We start from the raw sequence: 25,072 nt of genomic DNA on the forward strand, positions 1-25,072 counted from the left end.
TAGAGAATATTAAATGATAGTCTCAAAATTAGTGTTTTAAGATTTTATAAGGCTATTTCTTAAAGCATCCATTCTTTGGTAAAATAAACAGCATGATCCCCAAAGGAAACTCAGACAGGAATTGCCCAGGAGCAGAACACTGTGGTAGCACTGTGATGATTTGGTGCTGCCCTATGATGCAGGTATGGCCCCAAAGAGGGACAATTGTGTATCATAGAGACATGCAAACAATTCCCTAGTTTTGAGCTCATTTTGCTTGTGGCTGCTGGGCGTAGAGCAGCTTGTTGCCTTTTATAACCAGTTTCTTTGTGTCTAGAAAGGACTTGTGCAGGTGCAGGCTTCCCCTCTGTACAGCTCCTTAAAGCATTCTTAAACCTAATATAATAAAGGTGTGGTCTAAAGAAATATACAATTTTAATATGAAATCAGGACTCTGCAGGACATACTGTGCGGGGCATATCCAGGCCCAGGGCAGAAGAGGCTTCCTGGAGGAGCAGAGGCTCTATATAGAATTCCTCCTGGCCTGTGTGGGTAGCTGAGAGATAGCATGAGTGAATGCCCAGGGGCAAGAGTCTGAAAGTAGTTCAGAATGGCCAGCACATGGGATGCCTAGGTGGAGGGTGACCACACACACACACACACACACACACACACACACACTTCTAGAATACCTGGGGGCCATTGGATGCTGTTTAGGAGGGCCATGCATTCTGCCTGTATCCTGAGAGATGGGTGTGGGGGTAAAGCCGGGAGACCAGATGGAGGAGGCCATGCTCTAACCTTGTGCATCCAGGTGATTCATCAAACTGGATTAAGCCAAGGTGGAGATGAAGAGAAGCAGAAGAACAACAGGTATCAGGGGTAGGGGGTGGCAGTGCGCAGCTAACCTGACCAGAAGAGGAAAGAATCTAGCACCATGTTCTCTGCTACAGCTTTCCTCTTGGACCTGCCTTTCTTCAGAGAGATTTAATCCTTAGCCCGTCACAGAGATGGTCCATGACTTAAATATCATTTATATGTTGCTGGCTCCTGACTGCATAGCTGTGGCACGCTGGACTTGCTTGCACCTCTCTTACCCAGCTACATCCAGAATGTCCTGTGTGCTGTGGTGTCTCAGACTGAAGCTCTACCTCCTCCCATCTCACAGGTCTCACAGCTCCTCCCCACCACACCCAAAAGGTGCACAGGTAGCTGCTTCAGCTGAGAACCCAGGAGTTTTCTTCCATCCCTCTCTTCCCCTCACCTAATCTTCCAGAAGTCCTGTCCGCGTTGCTTCAGCACTCATTCTGCGTCTCCAGCGCCTCGGCAGTGCCCCATGCCTGTGCCATGGCACCTGCACTGCTGTGCAGTGGGGGCTTTGATTTCCATTCTTGCGCCTCTGTAATCCCTGTTTAATGTGGCCCACCTATTGTGCCTTTTCTGGTCGTTGTCTCTTTTTCCTCTTTAGTCCTTTTTCTCCAGCCTAATTGGTCTTCTCTCTTTTCCTGCTTAGTTGCCAAGATTGTCCCTACTGTGGGGGAGAGGGAGGAGTGTGTGTGCACTTATCTGTCTGCTGAGATGTGTTTCCCATCCCCAACCCATCTTCACATTTCAGCAAACCAAGCACAGCCTCCCTCCCCTGTCATCATGTCTTTCTTTACTGGATTCACATCTAGCACCTGCTATTCACTAGCTGTGTGGCCTTAGCAAAGTCCTCAAGTTCTTCATCTTTCAATGTGAGACAGTAGTGCCTGTCCCAGAGGGATGGTGTAACAGCTGCCAAGGGCTTGGCAATGTCTAGCATCTAGTAAGCCTTCAGGATGTTCCCTTCACACATGACTGCTGGTGGCTGAGCAGCAGAGAAAGTGGAAACATCAGTGGAATGGTAATGGCTGGCAAAAATCCTGCTTTTGTAAAAATCATAAAATTTCCCTGGCTAGAAAAAAAAGGAGAAAGAGTAGTATAATTCCCAACAGGAATTAGGTTTGGTGATTTATTTGCAGAGTAGCAGAAAACATGAATGAGTAGAAACAATGTAATAGGCTAAGATCAAAAGACATAAAACAAACACATGGGGAATGTATTCCAAGAACTTTATGGAACTAAAACTGTATGCAGTATTGATCTCTTTTTTCTCCTCATTTCATATAATTATTATATATCACATATATATTTTTACATGTATACTTATAACACTCACTATGGCTATAACATTAAGTTTGAGATGTGATATTTCATTTTTAACAGTTTAATGAAGATTTATTCTTAATGTAGATCTGAGCCACCTCAGATTATGAGTTGTAACTGAAGCACTTTCAATCTATTATTTAAAGAAAGAATGTGCAGCTTCTCTTTGGCATTTCTGAATTGCCCCCATTCTTACTCTTGCACATAGGAGCCATAATTAAGTACAAGGAGAGTTACCTGAACACCAACACTGATACTACCACAGTTGGTCTTGTAGCCAAGGTGACCTCCGAGTGACACATGAGCTGGTAGCATATGCAGTGTGGATTTGCTGGACAGAGGGGCGATTCACATTCCACATGCAATGTAGAGGAATGGCTTGCAAACCTACAAGTTAGTTAAAGGATTTTCCACTTAATATCCTACAGTTGACAGTGAATACCTGAAAACAGAAAACAAGACCATTTTGTAAATAGGTTCAGGTGATTCCGTAGTACCGAGATCATTACTCTGCCATACTCAAGACAGAATAACTAAGGAGACTTCCCGTGAGGTTCATGAAAATTCAGCAGCAGTAACAATGGTAATTTTGTTATTCCTGTAATGATGGTAAGATACTTATGGGCCATGTTTTTTTTGGTTGTTTGTTTATTTGTTTTGATGTACTGGGGATGGAACCCAGGGGCATTCTACCTCCGAGCTATACCCCTCCCCTATTTTTTATTTCTTATTTTGAAACAAGGTCTCACTGAGTTGCAGAGGGCCTCAGTAAGTAGCTGAGGTTATCTGTGAACTGTGAACCTCCTGTCTCAAGCCTCCCAAATGCTGGGATTACAAGTGTGCGCCACCATGCCCAGCTTGGGCCAAGCTTGTGTGTGTGTGTGTGTGTGTGTGTGTGTGTGTGTGTGTGTGTGTGTGTGTGTTACTGGAAATTGAACCCAGAGACATTCTACCTCTGAGCTACAGTTAATTTTATTTTTTATTTTGAAGCGGGACCTCACTAAGTTGTGGAAGTCCTCCATAAGTTGATGAGGCTGGCCAGGAACCTGGGATCCTCCTGTTTCAGCCTCCTAAGTAGTGGGATTACAGGCATTGGCAGGATATTTTTCTTAGTGTTTGGGGTGTGTGTGTGTGTGTGTGTGTGTGTGTGTGTGTGTGTGTGGTACTGGGGATTGAACCTAGTGCTACTTTTCCACTGAGCTATATCTCCTACTTTTTAAAATTCTTTTTATTCTGAAGCAGAGTCTCACTAAGTTGCTCAAGTTGGCCTTGAATTTATGATCTGCCTGTCTCAGCCTCCCATGTACTGAGATTACAGGCATGGGCCACCACACCCAGCTCTTAAGTGTTTTTATCCTCGAAATACTGCTATGAATAAATAATTTTTATATCCATCTTATAAAAGTTAAATGGTAGACAGAATAGGTAATCATTTTGCCCACAGTTGTGCAGTTGTTATGGAAGAACTTAAATCCAGAACCAGCATTTCCAGACCTCATGCCCTGCACAGTTAAGCCCAGTTAGCTCAGGTTCTTCAGAGTAATATCTGTAGGAGGTATGCTGCTGCATACTATGCCAAGATAATATGGGGATAACTTTTAGGCACAATAACAACCTAAACTTTATTGCAGTGGAAAATAATGTAGCATGGCTGGGCGTGGTGGCGCACGCTTGTAATCCCCGCCCTTGGGAGGCGGAGACAGGAGGATCACGCTGCTTCAGAGCCAGCCGAGAGCGCTGGCTTAAGAGACCCTGTTTCCAAATAAAAAAATATAAAATAGGTCTGGGAGTGTAGCCTGGAGGTAGAAAGGCTTCCAGGAACCCCAGTACCACCAAAAAAAGAAAAAGAAAGAAAGAAAGAAAAGAAAGAAAGAAAGAAAGAAAGAAAGAAAGAAAGAAAGAAAGAAAGAAAGAAAAAAAATAACATAGCATGTCCAGCAACCACACAAAAACAGAATTGCTCAGGACATCATACAATTTAATTGCAGAAGAGAAAATGGGACTCTGCATAACTAACATCTATATTTAGATGATTTAGATGCACAGTATAATACAGCTGTGACCTAGCATCTGGCTTATATTGGTGGCTATTTACTCTTTGTATCAGAACATTTGATAGCCATTTAAAGTTGTTACATGGAGTTTTGTGTTATTTCTTAGCAAAGGGTCTTGGTGTGTTCTCCGACCCAAGGATAATTGAAGAGGCACATACAGTAATAGTTATGAGTTTATTTGTTCATCAAATATTTAGTGAACACCTCCCATGGCTAGACATGGCCCTAGTTGCTGGTCAAATATAGTGAACAGAACTTAGGAGGTGCCTGTCCTCAGTGAGTTCAGGTTCCAGTGAAAGGAGACCTGCTCCCCCCACCCTTTAGGAAGACTAGAGTTTGGCCAGAGTGAGGTGACAGCTTCAGAGGGGAGTGTGTGTAGTGACCTACTGATGTTATGTGATGGCCCTTAATTGGGCTCCTGCATCTGAATTGGTGCTGCCAGTGTGCCCACTTATACCCATGACTATCCTGTGTCGTTATCCTTGTCAAAGGAGAACATCAGCCACTAGAAGAGGACACCCCCGAGGGAGAGCCTCATGTAGAGGATGATGACTTCCTCACTGCAACTGATGCAGATGACAGATTCCAGACTCTGGCACCTGAGACATTTCATGAAGGTAAAACACATTTATTAACTCAATGCTTAAAGTGAATTAAGTTAAATTAAAATGAATTAAAGTAAATTTTTCCTAAAATAAATAGGCATCCTTGTTTTGATTCAAAGCACTTTTGAGGAACACTAAGAATATGTAAATCTCTCATAAAAGGAAGTGAAACACCTTAGGAAACTTTGGCTTTTCTGCTGCCTAGGGTATCACTTGTTACATGAAAGCCAAACACACGATAACATTCTTGACTTAATCCTTTATCACTGGCTCTTGTTCTAACATGAACTCTTAACTACAGTGGGTAGAACATGGGCCTTAGCTTCCATATGAGACATCAGTGAGCTTTTCCTGTATGCACCCAGATGTAAATATTTTCACAGTCCAATGGTAAATATTTTCAACTCTGTGGAAGCTTTAGCCTCTGATGCAATACTCAACCCTGCTGTCACTCAAAATTGCCATTGACTATAGCTAAATGGCTAAGTTTGGCTGTTTCTGTAAGACTTGATTTACAAAGTCATGAAAAGTAGAGCTGGTGAGTGGTTTAAGTGGTTGCAAGGATTTTTATTGTTTTTATTAATGCCTTGTTGGTGCATTATAATTGTACATCAAAGTGAAATTCATAGTGATTCATTCACTCACACATGCCCACAATATCATTTGGTCTGTTTCTTTCCCCAGACATCCCCGTTCCCTCTCCTCCTCCCTCCATGATGCCTTTCCACTGCTCTGTTAGGCTCTCCTCATTTTCATGAGGCTCCTTGTCTTTCATACTTTCCCTCTAGAGCAAGATCTTTTTGAAATGCATCTACTGTATGGATGCATATATTTCCAAAATTTTATATCTATGACTTTTGTTTAGAGGAAAAAATGTTTTTTACCATGGAAGTAATGTTATAAGTGATTATTTTATTTCCATACCAACCTATAGAATTATATATAATGCATAAATTTGTGTGAAAAATGCAAATACAAAGTGCTTTTAAAGATGTATGTGCTTTCAGCAGCATTATACGTTGAAAATAGTTATAGATTAGTTTTAGAGCCCCAAACCTTAAGTAATCACTTATGTCATGCTTTCTGTAGGGAAAATGTTGCAAATTTCTGAGTAGGAATACTGATGATATGATTTCCACAGTTCTTGGTATTGCACGCTCTCGCTTTCTCTCTCCCTCGCCCTTTCCTGTCTTTGGTCAAATTGACTCAGCTGCTGGAGCCAGCCGGCAAAAGTACGGATTCTGAAGAGAGGCGTGAGGATGAAGAATTAAACTCTTAAGAATTTGATTCCAAGAATTTTTTTAATTCTAATGTGGGGGACCGCCAGCCTACTATCTCTACTGGCCGACCCCTGCTCCTGGGTCAATATCTCTACTGGTTGACTTACTGGCCGACCTATTGGCTGACGCCTACTTCTGGGTCAATATCATCTCTCTTGGGCTGACCTACTGGCCGACAATGGGTTTATTTTTCTAGAGGTATTTATACAATTACAGGTCAATCAATATCCTCATGCTATCACCACCAGAATACAATAAAGACCAATCCAAAGGACATAATTACAGGTAGGTTAATCAGTACCCTCGTGCCATCACCACCTGATCTTCTCTCAGACCTTTTACTTTGAACTTTCCATAACCCCATACCTTGTTGACTCTGAGTGAAGGACAGTCAGCTGAGTTATAAATATTCTTTTAGGGGAAAACCTTAATGGCTTCCCACAATTTCCCCTTTCTTATTATATTCAAAGAAGACTGTGACTGTCTTAGGTTGTTTCCTTCAGGTATCAAGGATTACCCATCTTTTGATAAGCTGTATATCCTGATTTAGGTTCCCTTGTCCCAAGGAAATCTTACCCGTCATTGCCTACCAGCCTCTTAAATGGGAGCACTTTTCAAACATAAATTGTGCACTTCTGGTGAAAAAATGTTCTCACTTTGTCCAAGACCACACTTTATCCTGAGTCTCCAATAAACAAGGTATTGGGAGTATCAGGTAAAATAGGCATTTTAATAAGACATTTCCTCCAATTAACACTATGATTTTTACATGTTAAATCAGTTTAACAGAGTAAACAAGTTATTACTGGGCTAACATTTTTATCTTCTTTCCCTGTGTAACCAGGGCCTCACAAGACCAAACCTTCAATAGCACAGTTACTACTTGTCTGTAATACCACGGGTGTCAACTGCAGACATCTCATCTTCTTGACATCCCTAGAAAAACATAAGAGTGTACCAGTTCTTTGTCCAAAATAACCAAAAGTACTAATTCTTTGTCCAAAATACAATTACTATCAGTCTTTGTACTTGTCTGCAATACCATGGGCATCAACTGTAGACATCTCATCGTTTTTTGAATAACACAGTTATTATCAGTCTTTGTCCTTGTCCACAATACCACAGGCGTCAGCTGCAGACATCTTATCTTTTTGACATTTTTAGAAAAATATAAGGGTGTTCCAGTTACCAGTTCTTTGTCTAGAATAACCAAAAGTTCCCGCAATGGGTGTAAATTTCAAAGCAAGAAGTCCCAGCAATTGTGAATTGTTACTGAAGACAGTGATCTCCCGTTGTTCTCAAACAGCTGGATAAAGTATGGGATGATCTGGAATGTAAGCCCATGTTTCAGTCATCAGCATTAATCCAAGAGTCTTCTATTTTTTAGTCATCAGCTTTAATCCAAGAGTCTTTTATTTTTGCTTGATCCATATGTCACACCAGCCACTCAGGTATCCACCGTGTGTTATCTTCATCCTGTTGAAAACACAAACATGCCCTCTTCCCTATATAAGTATGGGGTCAGGACCTTTCCAAATTCCTGTGCAAGGATCTTTCCATTTTACTAGTGCAAAATTGTTTTTGGAGGATGGATGCCAATATCTATCTGCTGCTGTGCAACCATTTTGTCAGCATTCAAGAAATTAATAACACCTCCTTGACCCAGTTTTGTCGGCATTTAAGAAATCTAATAACACTTCCTTAACCATCAGGGTTTTCAGTATCTGGGAAAACTCTGAATCCCGTAGTATCTTCTCCGTTTTCTGCAGCCCAATTTATATCCACTTGAAGCAGTGATATTAAAGATAAAGATGTGGGTTTTTCAACACTTCATTCAGCAAATGCTACATTCAAGAGTGAAGGCAAAGCGCCTTCATTTTTTGTCTTAGTTTCTGTAGCACAAGGCATATCTTTTAACATATATACAAAAAACAAAGAAACTAATCTTCTGACCCATTGTATATTACAACTCACATGTTAGGCGCCTTTGTGTTCTATCTTAGTTTCTCTCTTCATTTTCTGTCTTAGTTTCTCTAGCACAAAGCATCTCTTTTTAACGACCCATTATATATTACAATTCCCACATTTCACTGCCACCACAAATCTTTGAGCGTGCTCCTTTACTCTTCAGTGGTGTCCTTCGCTGGATCCTCAGTTTCAGAATTTCCACGTACGGGCCACCACCTGCTAGAGCCAGCCGGCAAAAGTACGGGTTCTTAAGAGAGGTGTGAGGATGAAGAATTAAACTCTTAAGAATTTGATTCCAATATATATATATTTTTAATTCTAATGTGGGGGGACCGCCAGCCTACTATCTCTACTGGCCGACCCCTGCTCCGGGGTCAGTATCTCTACTGGTCGACGACTACTCCTGGGTCAGTATTCTTTATTGGGCCAACACTCAGCAAGATTGACAGTTGCTCAGAATTTTGTATCTAGGTGATCCTTATACAACAAATTTCAATTAAGATACTCAAATAATCAGAAATCAGGAATTTTATATCTTTAAGATTAGGAGGTAAGAATAAATACTTTTTAAGAAGTTTCTAAGTTGAAGAAACCTTATATTTCTGACCTAATCTTTGAGACATAGATTTAGTTTGAACTTTAAGGTTTTAACTTTGTTGAGAGTCTTCTGAAATGAAAAAATACTTTGGCTTTGTGTATGTGTTGAGTAAATAGCACAGGTGACCAGCAGGGTGAGGGTAGGATGATGGCAGATTAACATACTTTCTGTTAAAAGTTCATTGGACTTTTAACATCTTCTCTGGTTTTTGTTTGAGTCCCTTCTATGAACAAGTACTTTTGCTTTAGAAACAATAGGACACGCCTAGAAATGGAACACCACAGTGGACTGTGAAGTGGACTAGAAACCTGCGCCCAGCCTTCATGAGCGCATCACTGTATACATCCTCCTCCATTTAAGCTCAGATCAGGATGTATATCAACCTTTTAAGATGCTGAGTGGTTCACATAAGAGAATGAAGCCAGTCGTGGTGGTGCACGCTTGTAATCCTTGCGCTTAGGAGGCGGAGACAGGAGGATCGTGCTGGTTCGAAGCCAGCCATTCTGGCTTAAGAGACCCTGTTTCCAAATAAAAATATAAAAACAGGTCTGGGGGTGTAACCTGGAGGTAGAAAGGCTTCCAGGAACCCCAGTACCACCACCAAAAAAAAAAAAAAAAGAGAGAGAATGAGTGAGTCATTTCTGAGTGCAGTTCTAGTGATAAAGTGTTAAACAGGCACTTAACTGATGTTTCTCTGTTTTAATAGTTACTTGCTTTTAATATAACATCAATGATAAGCATAGATTCAGAATATATGTATATAGTGAAGATACATAGTTTTTTAAAGGTCGTAATATCAACTTAATGTTATCTTTTCAGTAACTGAGGATAGCTACCATATGGAAGACACAGGTGAGATTTTAATTTTTTTTATTAGAGTCTCTCTTCCTTTAGCAGAGCATCATGATATATATTATTTATTAGTAATATTAAATTATTTAATATATCACATGTGATATGGTTAATGCTAATAATGTACATATAAGCATGTACATATATAATGTACATATATAAATATGTTAATATACATGTACATATGTGTGTGTGTAGTATATATCTATATATCTATGAGTGCAGTTTCTTTTTGAAGTCTTGTTTCCTGAGGAGAAATCCCTAGAAGTAGGAATACTAGGTAAAAAGAATCAGTATAATTGCATATTTTGCAGCCTTGAATTAAAGTCAATAAGAGGTCAAAATTGTATTTTGTAACGTGTCGCATGCCCTCAGAAGGGACGCCACACTGGAGATGACCCAGAAGCTTCAGTAAGCTAGAATCGTTGGCTAGTTTTCCTTTTAGTATGAAACAGATGACTCTAAGTGTGGACATGTGGTATTGTTAGCTGGCCTTTAAGACCTATATGGCTTTAACACTACAGATCTGTAAACTGGGAAAAGTGTCATGCAGTTCAGACATTGGTCCCAGTGAGGGCTGGCAGTGTGCACTCACACAGGCAGGTGCTTTAGTCTGGGCAGGAGGAATAAGCGCACTTCTTTCTCTGCCTGTGTGTTTTTATTTGCTGACTGTGGTTGACTCTGTATCAGCTAATCATTTATAAGAATATAACTACTATTTTGTAGTTAGATTATAAACCTTTGGATGATTGGAACTGTCCTACTCCTCTTTGTATTTGACACTAAGCATAGTTGGGTTCCATGAGTGAATATGTTTGATCATCATTGTGATTTAATTTTGCATTTCTGTCATTAGCAAGAGTTGTACTTTTCCAACTTTGAGTATCCTGTAAGATCCTTGAGACATATATTTAGTTTTCTAATTATTATCTAATTTCATAGTTTCACAGGATCATCATCAGGATGTGAAAGAGATAATATACAACCAGGAAAATCCAGGTTTGTGGATATAAAAATTAACTGATTCTATTTGAGGCAGTAGCCAAGGTCATTTTAAACACAGGGTAAATAATTATGATTCAGCAAGAAATCGCTTCATAATACTTTTAATCATTTATTGTTTCCAAGATATTTATAGAAATTTCTGAATGTAGTTTAATATTACATGGGGAAATGATGACAAAAGAAGGTGTATATCTGAAACCACCAACGGGATTTTGGGCTTTGTAGGTAAAATGCTGGAAATTGAAGATGGAGTATGATGTAGTAGAGCCAGGCTATGTGCAACTCCTTGTTCTGTTTTTTGCCATCTTTTCAACTTAACAAATTAAGGAATTTTGTACAGTTCAAATATAAATGGTAATAACAGTATTGTTCTTACAAGGTTGTACAGATTAGAATTAGTGTGAGTCTTTTAAAATGGTGCCTGGTAATTTAAGTGTTGGGTTTTTAATGTTTAGCAAAGATATCATATATATATTTCTTTTAGATTCCAGTGACTCAATAGTGGATGATGAAAGATTGCACCAAGAAGCAGGTATCAGATGAACATTTTCATTAGATTTTAAATGTTATGTAATGATTTTTAGTTGCATTACTGTGTTCACATGGTGATTTTTCTTTCAAAGAATTAAAAAAATAACTTTCATAAGACTTTCTTATAACAGAGTTAGTCTTTTAAAAGAATATCAAGAGTCCCTTTTTACCTCATCTATGAACAGCAAACGCATCCATAACAAAACAGGGTACTGAATCCTAATGGTAAATTTCTATTTTGTTCTGAAGGATTTTATGAAAATAATTTATCTGTACTTTTTTTGTTGTTGCTTTTGGGCAGTGCGATTTATTACTGACTATACAGACATTAATGTTTAAAGGAATGGAAATCTATATTTAAAATCAATGGAGATTTTTAAGCTAAGAAGTTTTATTAGCTCTTTTAATACTTTTTTTTTTATTCTTCTGTTTGCAGATGATGTAACTTACCAAGACTATGAAGAACAAGGTTGGGAATGCATCTTAACTTTAATCCACCTACTTATTTAAAATATACTCAATAGTTTGTGTCTAAAATATGGAGGTTAATGTTAATAAACATAATTTAAGACATCCAAATGAATAGTTATGCTCAATAATTTTGTTGGAGAGATTATTTAATGATTCCAATGTTTCTGCTGTGGCCTAAATAATTTTTTAAACTTTTTACGAGGGGGTTAGTTATAAAGCATTCAGAAAACTGATCTTATTACTTTATAGTTAACCTATTTTGACTAAGATGTGCATGAACAGCTATTTTAGTCAGATTTATAGAGACTCCAGGCTCAGTGGAGACATTGAGAGCACAGCTCTGGTTAATCTTTGATGGGAGCAGTACCCAATTCAGATTTCAGCAACTATAACTGCTCTTGCCTCAAGCATTCCAAGTACTATTTTATTGAACTTCCATGAAATTAATTGTATTTCTCCTGCTTTCCAGATGAGAGAAGTAAGGTTTAGGGAAAGTAAATAGTTTCCTCAGGACTATATGACTAAAATCTAATAGAGGCAATGATATATTCTTTTTATTTCAATATTTTCAAAGATGACTGTGTGGAGAGAAATAATTTAATATAACTTTACTTATAAAGCAAGAAGAATAAGGAAATAAATCATGATTGACTTGAATATGGAAGACTTTCTATGGTCTAGATAGTTTTAGGACTTGAAATTTAAATATAAGTAACACATGGTACCTACTTTCAAGGAGCTTGTAGTTCCATGATAGCTAGTGAATCACAATTGAAGAAAACTAGAAATGGCTGTATATAGACCTGATATGCTAATTTACTAACTATGCATTTAAGAATTGAAACCCTACTAACATTATCATCTATAGCAATTGTTTTTAATCTTGGATTATCTTTAGGCACAGAAATTTTTAATACTTTTAAAAGAACTTGGCCACTAAGATTACATTTAAATTTTCTTTACTTTTTTTCTTTTTTTTTTTTTTAATTGGTGCATTGTAGTCATACATCTTAATGGAATAAAACATTTATGGAAACATACATACACACGTCACTCAACTAGCCTTACCCGATCCCTACCACATTCCCTCCCCATCCTTCCTACCCATGCTTGGCTTAGTAAATGACTTTGATATATTTGTTTAAGTACATCATATTCTTTAGAAAGTTTCCCTTGTCCCCACTTCCATCCCCTCAGATAGGTCTCTTTATTTGCTCCTCTATAGGATCTTCTTCATCTAGAGTTCCTCCTGTTATCCATTTCTCCCTAGCTTTCACATATTAGGAAAAGCATTTGATTTGTTATTGTTTGTGGCTGACTAATCTCACTTAGCATAATGTCCTCCAGTTCCATCCATTTCCCTGTAAAGGATGTAATTGTGTTTTTCTTTATAGCTGAGTAAAATTCCATTCTGTACATATCACATAGTTTTGTAATCCATTCATCTGATGATAGACATCTTGGCTGGTTCCATGGTTTGGCAATGGTGAATGGAGGGGACAAAGTTGAGAAAAGCTTAGGTGAAATGGCAGGGCTTGATGTGTAGACATGGCATGGGAAGAGCAAGGTGCCAAGATCCACATTCCCTCTTCTGACCTGATAACTAGAGTCACTTTTTCTCTAAGTTAGAAGAGATTGGAAGACAGGAACGGGAAGTCCTGAGTCCAGTTCCAGAAATGTTGACTCTGAGTTTGCTTCTCCGAGGTCTCCAAGAAGATCCATCCAATAAGCCTTTGATATGGTGCTTGGCTTTCAGAAGAGAAGTGTGGCTAGTGGCTGTGAGTGTAGGAATCATCAGTGTCTATACAATAATTGGAGCTAGACTTAAGCAGAGAGGATAGAGCGGGACCAGAGAGGACCTATGGCTGGACTTTGAAGAAAGCTCACATTCAATGCCTTCAGAAAAGGGATGAAGTGGTAAAGAAGGACAACAGGAAATAAAACATTAAACAGAGTCTGGTCTCAGCAAACTCCAGGGGCAGAGAGTCTGCAGAGAAGGCATGTTGCCAAAGATCAAACATAGCAGTTCTGGAAAGTGTCCATCAGACTTAATGAGGTGCTCACTGGCTGGCTCGGTAGGACCCTTTTCAGGGATGTGGTCAGGGGAAGGAAGCAGATGGGAATGATTTGAAAAGAAGAGGTGGGGGAGGAGATATCAAATGTAAATGATTCTTTGAAGAAATTAGATTGTTAAGTAGAATAAGGAATGTAAAGGGGAACAGTCCCAATAAAGGGTTAGATTTGTGTTTTGAGGTTTGTAGAGGTGTGATTATATTTAAATGCTAACTCTTCTCAGGAAGACAGAGTGAGCACATTCTCTACCCCTTCATCTTCTAAATGCCACCAAAAGGACTGAGAATATGTCTAAAAATTGCTCAAAAATTGTTCTTCATTTAAAAATACAAAAGATAAATTTATGGCCATTCTGGAAATATAAGATAGTTTGCTATTTGTGTACCAGAAAATTGGAGGTCTTTTAGGAAAATCAGGTTGACAGAGGAAGTTGCCAGGCATTGTGCATGGGAGGGGCTGCATGGAAAAAGCTTCTCTTCTCTTTGCTGCAGAGCAGAGAAGCTGTGAGCCTAGTGCAAGGAAAGGAGAGTGGAATGGGCAGCAGGCCCTGGTTACCATGGTGAATGAAGAGTGAACAGAGGGCCTACCAGCCAACCCCCTCTGTACAGTTGGCAGCAGGGATGTTTGCCTCCAGGTTGAACATCTGAGAATTGTTCTCTATACAAAGTAGGGAATCTGCCTGGAAATTCAAAGTAATTAGCTTGGTAGAGCTTTGGCTAACTTGAAATCTCCACGATAGACATGAAGAAAATTTCAAAAGAAATGCAGTGCCACTTGGGAATAAACAAGTTACTGAATTCGAGAAACAAGTAATTGGGGGAGAAACTTGTATTTTTCCTATTTTATCAGACGGAAGCAAATGGAATTGCCATCTCCCATGGCCAAACGTGGCTGGCCTGGAATTTGAATCCTGACCTGCTTCACTCCAGTCTATCCAACTCCTCCCACCTTGCTCTGTAATCTCTTTCTCAGTGACTAAACCTGCAGGTTCAAGTAGTTATAAATAAGATAAGGACAGAACCCTGGAGCACATTGTCAGTTGTTTGTTTTTTTTGTTTTTTGTTTTTTTTGGTTCTGGGGATGGAACCCAGGGCATTCAACCTCCGAGCTACATCCCCTGCCCTATTTTTTTTTTTTTATTCTTTATTTTGAAATTGGGTCTCACTGAGTTGCAGAGGGCCTCACTAAGTAGCTGAGGCTGTTCGCGAACCGTGATCCTTTAGTCTCAGCCTCCCGAATGCTGGGATCACAAGCATGTGCCACTACGTCCGGCTTCATTGTCAGTTTTTATTCTGATAAAAATTATATAGTGCTAAAGGATTATTCTTTTTGTTTATTTTATAGTATATGAACCTTCAGAAAATGAAGCCATAGAAATTTCAGGTGAGTTTTTATATGTAAGGAGATGTTACATATGAATTAGCAACACACTCACATTTGTTAAACTTTTATAACTCATGAAACAAAAAATAATAAGAAAGAGAAGACATTGTCAAGTAAGAAAATTAAGATTTTCAAGTAAAAATTTTCAATTTTCAAGTAAGAAAATTAAGAAAGAGAAGACATTGTCAAGTAAGAAAATTACATTAAGGAAGTAATTTGGTATTACCAATGTAGTCCAGCCTTTGTGTCTGCAGTGAGACTGGTCTCAGTATGAACCACACATAGGAAAACAAGATGTTCACGTCTCAGATGTAAAATGGTCTAGTATTTACATATAAACCATGAACATACTGCTGTGTTCTTTATATCATCTCTAGGTTACTTACAATCCTAATTTGTAAATGTTATGTCAGTAGTTATCAATAGTATATTTTTCAGGGGATAATAACAAGAAAAAAAAAGATCTATACATGATCATTACAGGCACAGGGTGTTTGATTTTGGGGAGGAAAGTAATTCTGATACTTGGCCAGTTGACTCTATAAATGTGGAATCCACGAATACAGAGGCCAAACTATATATTTATTTCATATCATTGGTGCAAATGTATGTCAGTAAGTATGGTGTCGGCCTGTACTCTCTGAATATTAGTTAGAAATTACTGTTGGTATTCCAGTATAAATACTCGCAAGTGTCTATAAGAAGAGAGTAAAATAGCAAAATGTAGATGTCTGAGTAGATGTTAGTTAACTTAGCAATCTGAGTAGAGGTGAATTACTGTAACTTGTATGTCTTCTCTTTAGATAATGCTTTAGAAGATTCAAACATAATTTCAGAAGGTAAGTTAATTTTATAAAAAGTTTTATTTTCCATTATTAAATATATGTGCATGTATTCAACAAATATTTTTAAATCATATATATGTGGAACACATTGAAAATGGTATACATTCAACATTTTTTTTTAAATTTTATTTGTATGTGGAACATATTGAAAATGGTATACATTTAGATTGTGCTTGGTATACATTTTGACTCTCCCTCCCCCTCATTCCCCTCTCCCCCAACAATGAGTGTCCAGGTTAACCATGCTATATTCATACTTTTATACGTATTTGGATGTAGCTCCTCCATTAATCAACCTCAGCCTTCTTCCTCTCCTATCTTTCCATTCTAGCTTTGCTCAGATTTCGCCTCCATTATCTGGAGTCCTTCTGGTATCCCCACTGCCCCCTAGTTTGGGCATATTAGAGAAAACATATGTCTGTTTTCTTTCTGTGCTTGGCTGATCTTATTTAACATAATTTTCTCCAGATCTTTTCGTCTTCTTGCGAATTACATGATTTTGTTCTTCTTTATAGCTGAATAGAATTCTATTGTATTTCCCATAATTTTGCAATACATTCATCTGTTGATGGAGACCTAGGTTGGTTCCATATATTGGCTGTTACAAATTGTGCTGCTATGAACATAGGTATGCATATATTACTGCAGTTCAACCCCTTTGGAAAAATACCCAGGAGTGGTTGAGCTGGATCATATGGTGGCTCTATTCCCAGTTTTTTTAGGAATCTTCACACCAATCTCCATAGCAGCTGAACTAGCAGCACTCCCACCAACAGTGTAAAAGAGTTTTTGTTTCCCCACATCCTCATCAGGATTTGTTGTTATTTGATTTGTTGTTGCCACTCTGATTGGGGTTAGATGCAATCTTAGTGTAGTTTTGATTTGCATCTCCCTGATGGCTAATAATATAAAGCATCTTTTCATGTATCTATTGGCCATTTGTATCTCTTCTTTTGTGAAGTGTCTATTCAGTTCAGTTGCCCATTTCCTGAATGGGTTATTTGTTTTGCTAGTGTAGAGTCTTTTGAGCTCTTTGTATATTCTGGATATTAGCCCTCTATCAGAGTGGTTGCTGGAAAAGATCTTCTCCCATTCTGTAGGCTTCCTCTATAGGTTCTTGGTGGTTTGCTTTGATGAGAAGAAACTTTTTAGTTTGATGCCATTCCACTTGTTAATTCTTGCTTTAATTTCCTGCGCTTTGGAGGTCTTGTTGAGAAAGTTACTGCCTGTCCCTATATGTTGTAGTATTGAGCCTATGCCCTCCTCTAATAACTTCACAGTCTCTGGTCTAATTTCTAAGTCTTTAATACATCTTGAGTTGATTCCTATGCACAGTGAGAGGTAAAACTTTAGTTCCATCTTTCTATGAATGGATAGCCAGTTCTCCCAGCACCATTTGTTGAAAAAGCTTTCTTTTCTCCAGTATATGAGTTTAGCCCTTTTGTCAAAGATTAATTGACTATAGGTGTGTGAGTTTGTTTCTGTATCTTCTATTCTATTCCACTGGTCAATCTGCCTGTTGTTGTACCAATACCATGTTGTTTTAACTACTATTGCTCTATAGTATAATTTAAAGTATGGGATTGTGATGCCTCCTGCATGGTTCTTATTGCTGAGAATTGCTTTGGCTATTCTGGGTCTTTTTCTTTCTCCATATAAAATTCATGATGGATTTTTTTAGTTCTATGAAGAATGTCATTGGTATTTTAATAGGAATTGCATTGAACCTATAGATCACTTTTAGCAGAATGGCCTTTTGATGATATTTATTCTGCCTATGCATGACCATGGGAGATCTTTCCATCTTCCAGGGTCTTCTTCAATTTCTTTCTTTAATGTTTTATAGTTTTCATTGTAGATGTCTCTTTTACATCTTTGGTGAGGTTTCTTCCTAGGTATTGCTTTTGAGGATATGGTGAATGGAATTGTTTTCTTTATTTCTTTCATTGTGGATTCATTGTTGGCATAAAGAAAAGCAACTCATTTCTTTAGGTTGATTTTATATCCTGCAACTTTGTTGAATTGGTTAATCAGCTCCAGAAGTATTTTGGTTGAGTTCTGTGGGTCTTCTAGATAAAGGATCATATAATTTTCAAATAAGGATAGTTTTAATTTCTCTCTTCCTATTTGAATTCCTTTTATTTCTTTCTCTTGTCTTATTGCTGTGGCAAGAGTCACAAGGACTATATTGAAAAGGAGTGGTGATAGTGGCTGTTCTTTTCTTGTTCTTGATTTTAGAAGAAATTCTTGAAATTTCCCCCCATTCAGTATGATGTTGGCTTTGGGTTTATTGTATACTGTCTTAATTATGTTAAAATACATTCCTTCTAGTCCCATTTTCTGCAATGTTTTTTTTTTTTAACATAAATGGTTGTTGGATTTTGTTGAATGCTTTTCAGCATCCATTGATATGATCAGGTGTATCTTTATTTGTCTTGGGGATTAATATGATACTTGCCTCGTAGAAGGAATTTGGGAGAATTCCATCTCTTTCAGTTTCCCAGAACAAGTTGTGAAATACTGGGATAAGTTCTTCACTGTAGGTTTTGTACAATTCAGCTGGAAACCCATCAGAGCCTTGGAGTTTTTTTGATGGCAGAATTTTTATTGCTGTGTCTATTTTTTGTTTGTTATTGGTTGGTTAAGGCTTGCTATGTCCTCTTGGTTTAGTTTAGGTAGGTTATATATGCTTAGAAATCTATCAATTTCTTCCATGTTTTATAGTCTATTGGAATATAAATTTTCAAAATAGTTTCTGATAATCTTTTTAATTTTCCCACTGTCTGTGGTAATGTCTCCTTTTTCATTTCTGATTTTAATAATTTGAGTTGATTCTCTCTTTTGGTTAGATTGGCCAGGGGTTTGTCAATCCTATTAATCTTTTCAAAGAACCAGCTTTTTGTTTTCTTTCTTTCTTTCTTTCTTTCTTTCTTTCTTTCTTTCTTTCTTCCTTCCTTTCTTTCTTTTTTATTTTTGGTGGTACTGGGGTTCCTGGAAGCCCTTCTACCTCTGGGCTACACTCCCAGACCTATTTTTACATTTTTATATGGAAACAGGGTCTCCTAAGCCAGCGTGCGCGGCTGGCTTCGAACCTGTGTGATCCTCCTGTCTCTGCCTCCCAAGCACAGGGATTACACACGTGCGCCACCATGCCCAGCATTTTCTTTATTCTTTGAATTATTTTTTTTGTTCTCTATTTCATTTTTTTCTGCTCTGATTTTAATAATGTCCTGCCTTCTGCTGGCTTTGGGATTAGACTGTTGCAGTCTCTCTAGTTCCTTGAGTTGTGTCATTAGGTTGTTTACTTGGCAACTCTCTGTTCTTCTTATATAGGTACTCAATGCTATAAACTTTCCTCTTAACACTACCTTCAGTGTCCCATGTATTTTGGTAAGTTGTTTCTCTATTTCATTTATTTCCAGAAATTTTTTTCTCCCCTAATTTCTGATCTTATCCACTCATCATTCAATAGCGTATCATTCAATCTCTATGTATTTAAATAGTTTCTTTTGAGTTTCCTGTTGTTGTTCTACTTTCATTCCATTAAGGTCTGAAAAGATGCAGAGTATTATATTACATCTTTTAAATGTGCTGGTGCTTGCTTTATGGCCCATGATGTCTTCTATTTTTGAGAAGGTTCCATGGGCTGCTGAGAAGAATGCCCTCGGTTTGTATCTCTGTCCCTTCTTTAATGCCTTTTATTCATAATTTAGGATGTTTCATATTGTCCCATAGTTGTTGGATGTATAGGTTTTGTTGCTGTATTAACTTCTGTATGCTGTTGACTGTGCTTTCAGTTTCAAATAAGCTGTCTTCTAACAATAATATTCTATTTTCTATTTCATCTAATCTTCCAAAATTTCTTTCTATATCTCTCTTCATTTCATTTATTGACTCTTTCATTTCATTCCAAACTTCTTTCTGATTCTTAGTGTCTCCGTTTTCTCTTTCATTTCTGTACACATACTTTGAGGCCTTTCATCATATTGTAGATCAGGATTCGGAATTCTCCTTCTTGCATTTCTTGTAGGTCAGTATTCCTGATTTCCGTTGTTCCTTCACTATTCCTAATTCTGTATTTTTAAGGTTTTCATGCTTGTTTTTCGGATACTTTGGCATCTTTTGTGGGTATTATATCTAATCCAGTCTTAGTTGTAGGAATTTAGAAGTGTCAGCAGGTAAGCAGCACTTTTTCAAATGGTGAGGGTTGGGTGATGGGGGAGGAGCTGGGGTGATGGGTGCAGAAGTCAGGTAAGGTAGATGATCTGATTAGGTTGAGTAAGAATTTAAGTATAAAAAGGTATCTGTTTGAGAATGGGAGAAGGTTAGAAAGTAGGACTTTTATAGTTAGTAGAATTTTTAAGTATGGAGATTTGAAATACCTTGAGTATTAAACAAGATATAGTAAAGGAAAAAAAGTTTTGAGAGAAGAGAGTTGATAGGCTGGAGTGAAGAAGTTTGTAAAAAGAAGTGGGGGAGGAGTAAAGAAACACCAATAAAGTAACATAAAAAATTACAAAAGCTAACTATTATATATCAAAGACAAAAAAATAACCAAAAGAGAAAAAAAGAGTAGGAAAGAGAAAAAAGGACAAAAATAAAATAAAAAGAACTAGTGACCATGTGAGACAACAAAGTAAAGCAAATGACTTAAACAAACAGGAAACCCAAATAAAAGGAAAAAAAACAAAATCAGAAAAAAACATTTTCTATTTGCTTCTATTCAGTGCTCAGGATCTAGGAATGTGAGAGAAAACAACTAAAAATTATGGAATCCAGGTGTGGTGGCTCATGCCTGTAATCCCAGTACTTGAGAGGCTGAAACGGGAAGATCACAGGTTTGAGGATAGCCTCAACAACTTAGTAATACCTGTTACAATACAAAAAAATAAAAATAAAAAAAACAGAATAAGGCTAGAGGTGTAGCTCAGAGGTTGAATGTCTCTGGGTTCAATTTATAGTACCTCAATATGAAAGAAATTATGATGTTGATAAAATCAAGTTATGGAGAGTAACTGATGAGAGGGCAGGGTGCTATCCTGAATAGAAGTGTGACGACTTGAGAGAAGGTGGGTGATTTGGTGAGAAAGGATTATCCATGATAGAGATGATGGAAATTTAGGTTCTGTATGTCATTAGGAGAGAAAAAAATGTTTTGAAAGTGAAAGGATGATTTCTGAAAAAAATAGTTGCATGCACTATATTAAGTACTGGCACTTCAATACGATTTAGGTTTATGTAGTTTTAATAGTATACTGATGTACATTCACAAGCAAACTCAATCACTAAGCCAAAGATGAGAAGGGGACAATGGGGAGGGAATTGGGGAAGGACTCATGAGTGATGTGTGCATGTATGCCTCTACCATCTTGTACTTCATTAAGATGTATGACTACTGTGAACTGAATTCTTCCACATGTATTTCAGTTGCTTCTTATAGTAGACAGTGAGGAGGAGATAGGGCAAATAACTTTTCACTTACTTTATAACCAACACGCTGAAACTGGAGTGAGGTCAGTGGGGTCCGGCTGGCCCCTGGTTCCACGGGTGTAAGGGCTGAGCCAGTGTTCTGTCTAGTCCTGAAGTGGACTCTGTGGCCCGTGTGCCTTCCCAATAGCTCCCTGTTACAGGAGTCATGGAGCAAGAAGAATGTTTTCACCATAGAATTACTTTGGGAATTCATTTTTTGAGTACCTAACTGTTGTTTTTTAGATTGAGTTTCACTTCTTAATTTTTTTTCTATTTTGAGAATCAAACCCAGGGCCTGGCACATACTAAGCAAGCTCTCTGTCACTGAGCCATACCACCTAAATATTGCTACTTTCCAGCTGGGTTTGATAGACTCGATAGTAGTACAATCAATGGAAATGGGGGAAGATAGGATTGAGAAGAGTAAATTTGCCCGCCGTGTCCACTCAGTTGTTTGAGAGACCCCTGCATGGAAGTTGTGGGCCCACTGTGTGCAGCAGGATTTATCTCTGGGTAATAAGGCTGGATGGAATGAAATTTTTATCTTACCTCCAATTATTCTCTTCTCTTTAAAAAATGAAATCCTAAAGAATTTTACCAAGTTTATATTTTGATTCAGTGAGAATCAGAAAATCATGGACACTCAAAATCCTAGGAAGAACATTGTCCAACCTCCCATCCATGTTTTATATAAAAGAACTTCTATCATTATATATAATTTGATCCCACCTTTTTTGAATCAGAAATATGGTGTATTTTTCTAAGATTTTTTTAGGAATCAATAAGGGAATTCCCTTTTGAGGACAGTGGGGCTCTGGACTGTGTACATGCAGCCTTCCTGTAGCTTCTGTGTGGCTCCTGCAGCACCTGAGTGGATGGAGGGAGAGCTCATCATCTTCATACAACCACTGGCCTCCTCTTGCCCCTGTCTTCCCTTGCCGTGATTGGTTGTATCTACTTGCATCTCAAGTAGATACTTGAGATTCCCAGACCAGAAACATGGGAGCCATTATTGAGTCATCATCACCCTCTGTCTGTGTCAATAGCTAGTTGCAGATCCTGTTAGGAGGCTCCATTAATGCTTCTCCAGTCCACTCTTGGCTCTATCACTCTTGTACTTGAGGTTGAGTTCTGCCCCTTATCTTTCTGAATCATGACAGGAGCTTCCTGGAGAGTTTTCTTGACTTAACCCCTTCACGTCTATCTTTTACATTTTGTTAAGTTGATCTGTTCAGAAGTCCAGATGTCACTATGCCAATCCTGTCTTAAACCTTTGTTATTCTTCATCTGTGTCAGTAAGGTTGCTTTCAATTGCAATAATAGAAAACAAAACTCCGATGGACCTAAGCAATAAGGAGGCAGATACAGATTAGTCAGGGCCTACTAAGGAATATTCATTGTATTTCAAGTACAGAAAGAATTTATGGAAATACTTAGGCAAGATATAGCAGAATCTGATTTGTATTTCAAAGAATTACTTCCCCTTTTACCTAGCTAGAGAGTAGATTGGATGGACCAGGGATGGATGAGGGCACCACCACAATTAGTGGACTTTCCAGCGTTGTGAAACAAAGAGGAGGAATATTATCTAGAGATTATTTATCAAAAACAACTTTATTATAGATAGTGTTTTAAAATTCAATTTCAAATTAATATAGTTTATTAGCATGCACAAGGCTCTAGTTTAGGTTGCCTGCACCTCCCTTTCACCAAAAAGTTCGTTCTTTCAAGATGCGCCAAGATGCTTTATATGTCTTCATTCAGCTCTTTTATCAAGTCTGATATAACTGAACCTAAATTTTAGTTCAGATCTCCCAGACTAGACAACGGAATTCTGAGGTTGTTTAGACAGATCATATTCTAAAGCCTGTCATGCAGAATAGTTGAGGCAAATACATTTTATTCAATTGTAGCTAATTATTTTATTTGTTGTGATGATATAAAAACTTAATCTTAAGATAATCACAAGTAAAATTTTTATTTTTAAATAATCAAAGCCATTTCAATACTACCAAACTGCATTTAAACTCTGGTTAGCAACATGTAATGGATTGTGATCTTACTGTTTATTTTAGAAGTAAGTGTTCCCCCTGTGGAAGAACAGCAGGAAGTACTACCAGGTATGACACTTTATTAGATGTATTTATCTGTTTTCTTTAATTTTAAAATGCTGTTGAAATTAACAGTAGTTTTATAAAATAAATACATGAAACTTAAAATTCCTGACAAAGAAGGATTGACAGTAACTAAATTTTAAAAATGGTTTTATGCATTGAGCCAAAGTAGTAGAAAATACATACCTGATTCAGTCTAGTACATATGAGATGTGATAGAATTTGAAGAGTGTTAATCAAAGTACCATATGATTTTGTAATAGTGGTAGAAATTAGGGTTTTGTGTGCTTTTTTTTATTGTCACACAATTTAATGGTGTATAAAAATCTGAGTTGCCTCAGGAGGAAAGTTGAATAGTGCATCTATTGTGACAATACTCTCCTCCCTTTTCCCCCACCTTTCTTGGGGGCATCTCCAATGTCCTGTGGCAACCCAGGCTGCCTAAAGCTTGTCTGGAGCCTGGTTTTCCCTTTCAGCTCACTATGCAAAACCAATTTGTCTGCTTTTCCTGTGTTCTCTCGCCAGTCTGTTCCCTCTTGCCATCAGTGAATTAAAGAATGGAAACAGCCTTTCACCCAAGGCCTGCTCTTGCAGTTGCATTTCAGGGATGACACAAACATACCTGTGATAAGGACCTGGCATATAACCCTTTTTCTCATAGTTAAAAAGAAAATTTTAAAGCCAAGAGTGGTGGTGCACACTTGTAATCTCCACTTTTGGGAGGCTGAGACTGGAGGATTGCGGTTTGCAGACAGTTTCAGCTACTTAGTGAGGCCCTTTGCAACTTAGTGAGACCCTGTTTCAAAATAAAGAATAAAAAAAAATAGGGCAGAGGGTATAGCTTGGAGGTCAAATGCCCCTGGGTTCTAGACCCACACAAAAAGGAAGGAAGGGAGGGAGGGAAGGATGGAGGGAAAATTTTGCAGGGAGAGGATTTTTCATATTTACCTTTTCCACAGTAATATTTCTTTTTGTTTCTGTTTTTTTTTTCTCTTTTTAATTTTGTGGTTCAACCTTTGCTCATTTTCACATTATGCTCAATGTGAATTTTTAGTAGTGATATGCATTACTATTATTGATTTGGGTAGAAATAATTGTACCAGCAGAAATTAATTGAATACATAATTTCACATTGAATAAGTTACCAAAGAATAAACTTGTCAAAGAATACTTTTAGGCATTTCTTAGCTTGACTTTGCTTATTCCATGAATGGGATGTTTGGGATTTTGGTAGTTGTTATGCCACAAACATTTATTATAATAGGCCAAAATAAATATTTAAGAGACCTAAATTGCTGTTATTCCAATATGAGTGGGAAAATAAATTCATTGAGGAATTTAAAAGACTGTGGAACAATGTATATTTAGAAAAGATGGGCAAAACAAGGGAAGTTGATAGTTTTTGTCCTGCTGGTGCTGGCTTCTTGTTCATTATTAAGTGATGTTAGACGAAGTAATCTGATTAGAAGTAGAACAAGTTATAGAATTAGCATTTTGATCATTATGCTATTTCTTTAGAGAAAATTATTTTATAAGTACTCCAAGAAGTAGAGCTCCTCCAGCATTATATGGGTGAAATACAGTCTTTCTAGTTATAGTTTATATTTGTTGATATTGATCTAACTATTGTCAAGGTATCAAATAATAGTTTTCTAACC

The 25,072-nt window shown here is 37.7% G+C and overlaps 1 protein-coding gene across 4 annotated transcripts in view; it reads left to right on the forward strand.

The window, feature by feature from the left end:
- Positions 1–25,072, forward strand: part of ASPH (aspartate beta-hydroxylase) — a gene marked incomplete at both ends in the record, with an annotated part of 234,514 nt that overhangs the window by 77,380 nt on the left and 132,062 nt on the right. Inside the window, one exon of one of the 4 annotated variants that reach the window (XM_080693660.1) lies at positions 23,376–23,420. The exons of the other annotated variants lie outside the window; for them this stretch is intronic. Within the exon in view, the coding sequence (XP_080549786.1) occupies positions 23,376–23,420 (45 nt within the window). The remainder of the gene's footprint in view (positions 1–23,375; positions 23,421–25,072) is intronic. 4 annotated transcript variants of the gene reach the window in all.

This window comes from Muscardinus avellanarius, assembly GCF_963383645.1.
Source record: "Muscardinus avellanarius genome assembly, chromosome: 4".
NCBI lineage: Eukaryota > Metazoa > Chordata > Mammalia > Rodentia > Gliridae > Muscardinus > Muscardinus avellanarius.